An 11,719-nucleotide genomic window follows, 5' to 3' on the forward strand; every position below is an offset into this window, starting at 1 on the left:
GATATGATGCATCATGTTCTCTCACAATTGGTACCATCACTATTTTCAAGTTATAATGAACATTTGATGGCCCTAAGTAATATTTAAAGGATCCTCATGGAGGGACTTATTTCTAAATAGTCCTTAAGTTTTCAACGATAGTTTGGCAGGACATTTAATAAATTTTTCTTTTCTAAATGGTCCCTCATTATTGGTGAACTCACAACTTTTTTCTTTACTGTCGAGCTCATCACTTTTTATTTATTGTCGAATTCAACACTTTGTATTTTCTATGTCGAGTCACAATTTTTATTGTTGAACTCACCACTATTTACTGTTAAGTTCACCACTTTTTATTATTTATTGTTGAGTTCATCATTTTTAAAATACAAAGTAGTGGACTCGACACTGGTATAAAACCGACCCATTTTTAATTTTTAATTTTTTTTTTCAGACTAAAATACATGGAAAGATCAATTAAAAACTTGAGATAATGACTTGTTTAGATGATTTCAATCCAAAAATAACCATTCTATACCGATTTTCATAAATAAATAAAAAAAAAAAATCCCATTGAAAATGACTTCTTCTTTCTTCTTAAATCCTTGCCGATGGAACAGAGTCTCCAAAACTTGATTGACATGCCAAAAATCTAAATTTTTTTTTAATGAAAATGATAAGTTCGGACAATTAGAGCATTCAATCGTGAGAAATGTGGGAGATGAGGTCTAGGGACAGTAAAGAAAAGAAAAATGTTTACTAAATAGACTATTAATAGACCATCGAAACCTTAGAGACTATTTAGAAAAAAAATCCCTCTACAAAGGTCCTTTAAGTAATTTTTCTTATGTAATATAGTGTATTAGTACTCAAAAAAAAAAAAACAAAAAAAGATAGATGATTTTAAAAGATTAAATTGGTTGATTGGAACCATCATCTTTCTTATGTAATATAGTATATTAGTACTCAAAAAAAAAAAACAAAAAAAGATAGATGATTTTAAAAGATTAAATTGGTTGATTGGAACCATCATCTTTCTCCAACGGTGATTAATGGACACTCAACGACCCGAAGCCATATTGTACATTAGTACCAAGGAAAAAGATATAAATGACATTAGTACCAAGGAAAAAGATATAAATGACAAACCAATTGAAGCCATATTGTACATTAGTACCAAGGAAAAAGATATAAATGACAAACCAATTAAATAGAGGTTGAACTAAGGTCCACTAATGGGAAGCAAGACTCTGCTCAGCAACAATGATTGATGAAGTGATGAGCCACAAATAACCACAAAATGACTTTAGGAAATAATTTATGTTGTAGTCCGGAAGATTTTTTTTTTTTTTTTTTAAGATTATTCATTTAAGAGTGCTGGTAATCTGACTCAGGCACGTCGGAACTCAATCGACTTACCTGACGTGACAAGCTTCTCGGATACAGAACTACAAATCCCCATAAAAAAAAGTGCAGTTTTGTATTCCAAAGAGAGCAGTTTTGACTTGTATTTTTGTGGGAATTGCTTCTCAAGTCTTCATCAAATATTAATTTGAATTCCAAAAATATGCTTTTTAGTAACAAAAGCATGAGAAATGCTCTCCAAACACATTTTTAATTGCTACCTTATTTGTAATGCTGTGGTGATGTAGTGATTTCAACTTCATTATTATCATTTGTTGGAGTAACTTGATTAGGTATTACATGTGATAAATCTTTAATCATGGATCACTCTCACAAGCATTTGATTTATGAGTTAGATCGAGGATCTGAGCAACGAAGAAAGACAAAATAAAAAATAAAAAAAATCATCGTTAGGGACATATGAGCATTGGCAAATGACTCCATCATGCAACCATACAAGGTTTTGTCAAAATGTAAATTTTAAGTGATTTAGATAGCTTTTTTAACCCTTTTCGTTATGCTTTCAAGTGTAATTTTATAATGAGTCGTGATAATTTGACGCCCCCATCATAAGACCGTAGATCATTTGTCTTGGGATACACAAGAAAAAGATTTATCATTCCACAAATCCCAAGGCAAATTATCTAGGTTCCGTGATGAGATGTATGTCAGAGGGGGCGTCATAAAATCATTTTTCTTTTACAATTTCTAGTGGGTAATAAATCTGAAATGTACTTTTGTTTGCTAAAGAAAAATATTTTAGCTAAACTTGAAAGCCTAATATTTTTAAACCATTGTCTCAACTCTCAACCCATCTTCATTTTGGGAAAATTGACTAGTTGGTGGAGATCAAATAATTAATTAATAACTCTTTCTTTTTCATTCTTAACCATCCAACTTTCTTAACCACAACTTAAGAGATATTACTTATGAAAGAACTTGTATTATGCCGTGAGATTATCAAATATCATCTATGAAATTATGTCGTGAATTGATCGGATTGACTTTACTAATCCCTATTTTCATTAATTTCTCTTTCAAATACATCAATTTCCAACAATTAATCCTTTTAAAACATCATAACTTGTCCACATTAGCAAAATCTTTATGAATCTAGAAACTCGAAAGAGTTTATAGTATCGTGTTAACTTGAACAATAAAAATAAAATCAATCAATCAAACTTTAATTAAAGCAAAAGCCAGCTACATGTTTAGGCGAGGGATGTTAATAGATACCAACCTCACTAATTAAATGTTCGTTAGAGAGAAGAAGATATAAAGAGAGAGAATAAGAGTCAGGTGTTAAAGAATTAATTTTATTTTATAAATACATGAGAATTTGGACTATTGAAGATGGTTTTTTTGCTGTTTTGGTCAAATTTGTTGGGTTACACTTTTTTGGGGCCCACCCATGGTGAACCTATACCCAACAATTGTGATTTTTGGCTATTTGATTAGAATTTATTTTGGGATTATTGAGATACCCCCTTTGTTTTCAAAGTGATGACGCACTAGTTCTGACTTAGTGATTTAATAATATTTAAAAACCAATTATTCAAGAACTAAAATCACTAGCTTTCCTTGTTATGTTAATTTGGAAACAATCATAATTTTTGTTTATATGGGCCTCTTTTAGGCCCATTCTTTGATGGATATCCAAACTAAAGTCAGCTTGATAAGAAAATTTTAGTAGTTGGGCACACAGATTTGAGGCATGAAATATAGATATCTTCCCTAATGATGTGGCATCAATCTCTTCTGTGAAAGAGGTGTTTGTTGATTTTACTCTGACGTTCAAGTCAATACAAGTGTTTACAAGAATAATCAAAATTTCCTATTCTAATTTTCCCTCATTTATGAAATTTTTTGCATAATCAAAATAGATTGTTTTCGGGGATCACTCCTTTATTCGATTTCCTCAAAAAAACAAAAAAACATAAAAAAGGTTTTGTCAGACTAGAATGTGCAATCTGGGCTTTAAATACTTCTCAACTAGGGTGTTAGGTCTCAAGCTCACAGCTTCTTTGAAGAGTCTTGGATTCAAAAATTTATGTGTTCATAATTTATACACTTTCGCTACAATTTGGTTAGGCCAAATTGCAGCAATGGGATTTAAAAGCCCAAAGAATAATAAAGGGAAGAATATTCGAGGCTCTCGTTAAAATTCAGACATACATCGAATTTGGTTCCTAACCCCATTGGTTTTCTCGTGGGGGATTTCAAGACCCTCATAGTTCCCACATTTTTTTTGGGTGGGACTAATCCCACGGTCACACACACACCGCCCCCTCAGAAAGTCCTACGTGCAACAGGTTGAGTCGAGGGTCAACCAGACCCTGGAGGGTGGCCGCCTTAAGAAATTCAGAACTTATCAAGGCTCAGCTTGCTACTAGGACAACCCCTTGGGGTTTATAGTACCGCCTTAATTACATGCAACTTGAAGATGATTTCAATAGCCGAAAATCATCCTGGAAAATGCCTTGGGAGATTCCTTTGGAACACAATTATAGACACAAATGGTACCTTACAAATTAACTTCTGGATCTTAAAATATTTACTCTCGACCATGTCTCTCATTCTGATTTAAGAGATGTAGTTAACGATGCTAGAGTTAGAACCTTGAGGTTGGTAGTGAAGAGACTATATTGATTGTGAAGCAATTTGCTTCTAAGGGAATATGAATTTCTTAGGAAAATAGATTCCATCGTTTGACTGCACCTGGGAAAATTGTCAACAAGAGAGTTGGTTCTTAGCTTTGGGGGTGGTGGAATCGTGAGAGAGAATACTAGGAGGTGGGAAATCATTTTCCTGGAGCATAGACAGCAAATTATTTTCCCTCCCAATATGAAAACTCACTGTGGATCCAAAAAAATGAATTCCAGAGAATGTGCAGTCAGACACATGAAAATCACATTTTTTTCAAGGAAAACATTTAACAGACAAGTTAGTTGCTATGCAGTATGCACAATCATACAGACCGAAAGTTAGTTGCTTCTCCGTAATTGGTTTGTATTAGAATTCAGACGAGTTTTGATACGTAACTCGTTTAGAGTAACAAACACACTACAAATGAGAGGTGAAGGGAATGGAGTTCAAATTCATGGGAACTGGGGATTACAAACACCCCCGGAAGTTGCAACTCCTACACCCACCTTCACAATGCATTGTTAAGTCGTAATTTTGATCCCCGAAATGATCTAATTAAGGTATATGATAAAATGCACCCAATAACAAGGATCCTTCTCAGAGCTCTCTGACATGCTTCGTACGCTGTTAATTTTTTTTGCCAAATGGGTCCTCACGTGGCGAATCTGGACCAACAGAGGTGAAACAGGTTGAGAAGATGGGTGTCCCAACAATAAAACAAGGATTCCACAACCAATATGAACATGGAAGATGAAGAGATCAGAATGACTGTCATGGAGGCCATCCCAATCTGAGCTATCAAAGCTGAATGTGCAACATTTACCCACAAAAATGTCTATTAAGCTTGTGTAAGCTGACATAGCTAACAACAACACAACCGGAGTTCTAAGGGCAAGTTGACAAAATCTTAGGAGGTGCTTAGTGTTACTTGACGCAGCTAGAACGAATAAGATCGAATCCAGTCTACTACATGAAATCGATGTTGTAGAGCAGAATCAGTAGCTCTAAGAATTTCTCATAGATATTAGATGCCATTCTTGGCTCATACTACCACCACCTTCCCTGCAAACCCCAGCCTTGAGGCAACAACTAAGCAGGTTCAGTCTTTAAACTTCCTTTAGCTATAGAAGACAATACATATCAGTTTCAATTGGATCATAAATCTAAGAATGTGCTCACCCAAATTTTAGGTTTCCCAATTTGGTTGTCATGGCCAGCGTTTTTATAGCCTAAAAGAACTCTCACAAATTTGCAAACCTCCAAACCTTCATCTGACTGGATCTCCTAGATTTTACATTATATGCCCGCAGATCGCATCCAATGCAGGTGGTGCATAAGGCCATCCTTTACACAGTGGGTTACTAGAAATGACGGTCTCCTCTCAGACAGGGATGTGGCCATTCAATTACCCTTTGTGCTAACAAGAGTGGTGCAGCTCCGGGAGGACCACGTGAGGGAGCAAATGGTGTCAGATAAAACTGCAAGTTATAGTTGAATAGTTTCTATTGTCGTAACCATGCAAAAAAAAGCCTTAAACACATGTAGCTCCGGTACGAATTTGTTAGGAACCGAGGCCTGGTTCACCCGTTCTTTAGTGCTACTTGTTGGAATAGAGTTGCCAAAAGGCATCAAGTACACAAGAACAAGAGAAAATTACATGGTTGACTGCACTAGTCCACAGGAGCAAACAATAACTGAAAACACCCACTCTATGATTTGAGAAAATACACGAGATACTGAAATTTCCGGTTCTCAAACCCTTTTACTCAACTCAAAACCCTCAAATTGAGATCACCCAATTGGAGTCTTCTCCAAAACCTAGAGATCACCTCCAGAAACCAGGATATATCTGGTATACAGAGATTTCAATACAATACCCCCAAGTACTCAGGACCCCTCAAGAAATACCTCTGAATGCTTCTACATTACCTTCGGATGCCCACAATGCTTATCCCACACCCCCTATTTTTTTTTTTTTTTAAAGAAAATATAGATTTGTATTAAAAGTGGTTGACTTGACCAACAGATAGTACAAGAAAAAGTAAAAGAACAGAACCAACCCCCCAAAACTTGCAACTACAGCCTACAAACCCAGACTCATCTCCCCATAAAATCGTCAAAGAAAATCACTTTGAATTCCTCATAGGCTACACAACAAGAACAGAAAACCTTCTATAGACACTCTGACATTATCAATCGACGCCACTTTTCCTTCAAAAACCCACTGGTTTCTTTCTTTCCAAAAGGCCCCAACACGCAACAAAAGGTAAAATAGACCACAAAATCCTCTTTGCCATCATGAAGGAAGGATCTAACCCCATCCAACACTCAAGAAATCCTCTGACTGTCCTAGGAAAGCAACCGACGATACAAGACATAAGAACCAAGTCCTTTGATTGGGTGAAAACACATCCCCCAAGATTGGGATTATAATAACTCATTTCAAGGACCCAGAATTACAATCATAAATGGTATAAATTCTCTGAGAATCATGGCCAGGCTAGAAGTGGGGAAGCCAAAGATCGATCTAGTTTTACCTTCCCAGGTGTCCTGCACTATTTTATTCTGATTTCATGTAGTTATTCTAACATGATTTGATGGCTAAGATCATACATAATACAGTTATATTTGCCTGTAAAATTTTCAAATAGGCATGTCCAAATAAAGGGAATAAAAAAACTTACATATACTCACATACATGGTTTTTAAACTCATCCGAGACCGAGACATATCGCCCGAGTTAACTCGGTATTAGAGCTGAACGAGACCAACTCACAAAGTATTTTGAGACGACCGCGTATCGTAAGATAAGCGAGTCGTCTCGGACAATATTTTCCAAAATCTTGGACGATACAAACGAGACAGCGCAGAAAATGATTAACTCACGAGTTAAATGGGACGTATTGGACGAGATTTTCAAAATCTCGTCCGAGTTAACCGAGACAAACGAGTTAAAGCCTCACCTCTCTATTCTTTCACCCCCAAATCGATTTTTTTTAATTTTATATTTTTTTGGGTTCATTTTTTAATAGGGATCATTTCTGAATTTTTTCAGAATTTGTAAATGGTTAAAAACCATTGTCTCAATGTCAAACGAGACAAGACGTATTGTCCGAGTCAACTCGGTATCTGAACTGAACGAGATGAGATGTGATACCGAGTTTAAAAACCATGCTTACATAAGCATTAAAGGGAACATTATGAATCTTAGCTTCCAATACTTTTGTAGTAATTATTTACAATTCGATAACTTATGAGTGTGCTTTACACTTTTTTAATTGTTTCCTAAGTTCGAACAAAAAATACCCATAAAACTTTAATCATGCCCATTAAAATATTGGATTTCCACACCCAAACCATCAAATAATTCAGTTTTTTCCCTCTTTTTGCTAACTAATTAAGAAGTAGAAATTCAAAATTCAAGTAATTGAAATAATTCAAGACAAAATTTCATCTCATCTATTTAGAATTCACTAAACAGTAACCTATGAGACTACAAATAAAAAAACATTACTATCTAAACATAAATAGAAAACCAAAGAAAAATAAACTTGACATATATATGAACCTCCCTTACCATGCCCAAATCCGCAGTACATTTTGCTCCTAACAAAGAAGAAACTCAATCCTCTCAGCTCTTCGAACCCATCTTCTGATTCTCTGCCATTTGTGAAAAAACCTTTGTGGCAATCATATTATCTTCAAAATACCGAGAATATGGGTGTCCCTTCGGGACAAGCCGTCGATACTTCTCAAACTGTTTCTCAGCCTCATCTTTCTTCCTCAACAGAGTATAAATAATTCCTTGGCAGAGATACGGACGAAAATCCCTCGGTTCTTCTTTCACAAGCTCCTGATAAATCTTCAATGCATCAGTATATTTCCCCTCCATAACCCTAATTTGGGCAAGAAGCAATTTAAAATCCCTCAAATCCTCTTTTTTCTTCTCCTTCTTACACCTCTTCATTGCTTCTTCAATCCTCTTCACTACATTCTCCAAATCACCCGATTCCAACTGGGATTCTGCCATTACCAATCCATGGTAAGCTTCGACGGATAAAGGGTTTTTAGATAATATCTCTTCGAACCCTAATTTTGCCAATTCAGCGTCTCCGCTGTAACTACGAATATGGGATTTTAACAAAGGCCATTCCTTTTCTGCGGGTTCGATTTCAATCAAACGATCGATGATAGAAATCGCTTCTTCGAGCTTACGGGTCTTAATCTTGACCTCCATTAGGGCTTTTAGGGCTCTAATGTCGTTTGGGTAGGAATCCAAATACTCTTCTAGGGTTCTCTCTTTCTCTTCATCGGTATCTGTGGTGGTGTCTTTGGTGGACTCAACAGTGGGTTGGGTGACGGGAGCAGCAATGGAGGGTTTACTAAATCGGTTGAAGAAGAGAGAAGTGGCGGCGATGGCTATGCAAGTGGTTTTGAGGAAAGATGAGAGTGGTTTTAGGGTTTCGAATGGTGGTTTTTGGTGGTGGTTTAGTGGGGTTGGAGGGAGAGGGATTGAGGAGGCTTTGAGAGTGAGAGATACTGTTGAGGTTTTGGAGGGAGATTTGAAGATGATTGAAGAAATGGGTTTTGAGAATAATGGATGATGGAGTGAGAGATGGAGAAGATGTTGGTGGTGATGAATTTTAGTAAGAGATTCCATTTTTTTTTCTTTCTTTTGGGAGGAGATTTGGAGCTCTGGTTTTGGTTTTGTGTGTCTCTCTCTCTCTCTCTCTCTCTCTCTCCACGACGAGACTGTGACTCTGTGAGTGAATCAGTGAAACCGACACAAGGGTGAAGAAGCCTAAAACCCTTTGTTTCAAGGTTTTGAAACCCGTTTATTGCCTCGTCGCGTCACTTACTGATTCTGAGTCATCTCGTCCGCGTCAAACCGACTATTATCTATATATCAGTATAGTAAAGTTTGGCCGTATCCTTGAATTTAATTAAAGGAGTAAAAGAGACAGGATAATAAAATTAAAAAGGTATTATTTTTATAATTAAAAAAAAAGATATAAAAGGAAAAATAATAAAATTTTAACTTTTAAAAAAAAATTCTAAATGACAAGATTGCCCATATGATGAATAACAAAATCATCTTTTCTAGTATAATCAGAGAAGGTCAAATAAGTATTTATCTACACTAAAATTTAACTAAAATGTTCAATGATATTTGGATAAAAAATATCTAATAAAATTATGAAAAATTATCAACAACAAAAAAAATGGTCAAATTACATACGAATTATAAAAGAAAAAAGCAATGCTAAAATTTAATAAAAGCAAACTAAAACACTGAATTGTTCGATACCAATATTTTACATTGTATTTTAAATATAAAAAAAAAACTGTGAAAAAATGTCGCTCTACGTATTAAGGCATTTGGGCATTTTCATCATTCAAATTCATACAACAATTGAAGTCATTTTTTTGTAATTTCAACAAATTTATTATTTTTTATCATTAAGTATAAAGAAACTTGACATTTTTTAATAATTTTTTGATAAATTTAAAATATTACTTTTTTAAGTTATAAAAGTACAAATTCGAGAGAGATGATGTTCTAAGAGGCTAGTTGCCTCACCCCTGCTAGTCGGGCTTATGGGTCTGAAACCTCTGTTGTTAAAATAAAAAATAAAAAAAACTTGCGTAAAATAGTCATAATTAGTGTTCAACGATGTTGGATATAAAATATCCAAATTATCTCTTTATAAAATTAATTTTCTTTTCTTTAATCCTATCATATATTTTTTTAGATCGATAAGTCTATTTTTAATAAGTTTAGTATCTTAGTGCTAGCGGGCTTTGAACCCGAGTATCTAGTATTATCAGCCAAAAACTTTACCAACTACACTAGTTGGCACCTGCAATCCCATCATATCTTATCGATTTTGTTAGGTAATTGGATAAAGGGTTGGGATATGTTGTCCCTTAAGAAAGACTTGTGAAAAACGCATATGATTCCAACTTTTTAAACACAAAGTCTAATGGTTGAGATTTATGAGTATCTTGATAACACAAATCTCGGCTATACTTATCTTGATGATAAATCTCAATCATTAAATTCTACATTTAAAAGGTTGGGATCATGTGTTCTTTTCATGAGTCATTCTTAGGAGTCAAGGAATCATGACCCAATAACATTTTTACCATTATCAAAGAAAAATATTTTGAAGTCCACATTTTGGTTTGTTGTAGAAAAGCTATGTTGGACGTCTTTCAAACAAGTTTATTAATCATTTCTATTAGTGAAATTTACGACTTCCAATCACCAATAAAATGGAAAGAATTTTTTTTTTTTTTTTTAACTTTCCTGGTGATTAGTACAAGATTCTTAGGGATACATTTTTGTACAAAACCCCAAAGAATATCCTATATCTCAATTGTAAACTTGAAGGAAATTTTTCTGAAAAAAAAAAAAAAAAGTATATTTAAAGTATTGTTCATGTTAACTATCTATGAGTGGGAATTGGGAGAGTTTTTCAAAACAAATCAAATAAATTATAACCCCTTACAAGTTGGACACGTTGGAATTTGAAGGGATTTCCCCCCCAAAAAAAATTTATTTCACACACTTACATGTGGGAATTAGGATAATTTAAAAAAATAAAAAAAAAACAAAAACAAATTAGAATATGTTCAGAATCTCTTACATTCTCATAAATATTAGTATAATATACTTGTACATGTAATCCACTATATCTTTTGCATTATCAAAAACCCTTTGTACCCAATCAACTTCCTCATATATATTTTTAAGAAGTAATTATACTCTATGTGCAGTATATCGTGTTTTATAAATATGTAAGTACAATTTCATAATCATTTGATTGTCACTTTCATAGTTAAATGCATTATTCGTGATAATTTACACAACGTTCTTCGCTCCAATCTCTTCTATAGTATTACAAAATAAGTCTCTAAGATACACACATGTATTTTTCTCACTTGACTCTTTAAATGATTTTAAAATGATAGTCTCTTTTAGAGACTATGCAATCATATTGATAAAATATCGTCATTTCAAATCAATCCAACCATTAGACATAAGTGTGTATCCTGATCCCATTCAAATCCAATAATCTTTAATTTCTGAAACATATTGATTAATTTCTACCTTGCCATTATGTACTAATTTTGTATGTAAAGTTGAATATGATGGTACTAAATAACTAACACCTTAATTTGAAAGAGCCTTGCAAAATTCAATAAACGATACATCTTGAATAATATTAAATGATATATTATACATAAAAAATGCTTAAACGAGTGCCCTATCTATAAATTTTTTATTTTTTTTGTGACACATAGTTGGTATTGTAGTTTGATGTAAACCCAACGTCGAGTTTTGTTCCCCAGATTGTGATAAAAATTATGTTGTCTTTCTTTTCTTATTAAAATCGTCACTTTCTTTAATAATTAAAAAAGTTGTAGCTTGAACATCATCTGATACAAGAGGACAACATGCAATATCCCATCTTGGTTGTTGAGACAAATGAGACTTTATTATTGCCATTCCCCCAAGATAATCCTTATTACAAATTTTGTAAATAAAACGTCCCTTTAGATCATTCGCATATTTTCAAAATTTGTCCTTTCTTCTTACCATTTTTTCTACGATAGTAACACATAATATTAATGGAAGAACCATCTTTGTGTCAAAAGTAAGCAACACACTACCTTTTTGAAAAAC

At 34.0% G+C, this 11,719-nt stretch overlaps 1 protein-coding gene across 1 annotated transcript; it reads right to left on the bottom strand.

The window, feature by feature from the left end:
* Positions 1 to 7,456: 7,456 nt before the first annotated feature.
* Positions 7,457 to 8,784, bottom strand: LOC147399909 (protein SLOW GREEN 1, chloroplastic-like). The gene has a single exon (XM_086445471.1). The coding sequence runs from the start codon at positions 8,687 to 8,689 to the stop codon at positions 7,661 to 7,663; it is 1,029 nt and encodes a 342-aa protein (XP_086301597.1). The 5' UTR covers positions 8,690 to 8,784; the 3' UTR covers positions 7,457 to 7,660.
* Positions 8,785 to 11,719: the final 2,935 nt, after the last annotated feature.

This window comes from Akebia trifoliata, chromosome 6, assembly GCF_017979445.1.
Source record: "Akebia trifoliata isolate Shusen 1 chromosome 6, ASM1797944v1, whole genome shotgun sequence".
In the NCBI taxonomy this organism is placed as follows: Eukaryota; Viridiplantae; Streptophyta; class Magnoliopsida; order Ranunculales; family Lardizabalaceae; genus Akebia; species Akebia trifoliata.

What these genes read in the sequence shown, in the direction of transcription:
- LOC147399909 (XM_086445471.1), bottom strand. Translation starts at nt 8,689, where the DNA reads ATGGAATCTCTTACTAAAATTCATCACCACCAACATCTTCTCCATCTC.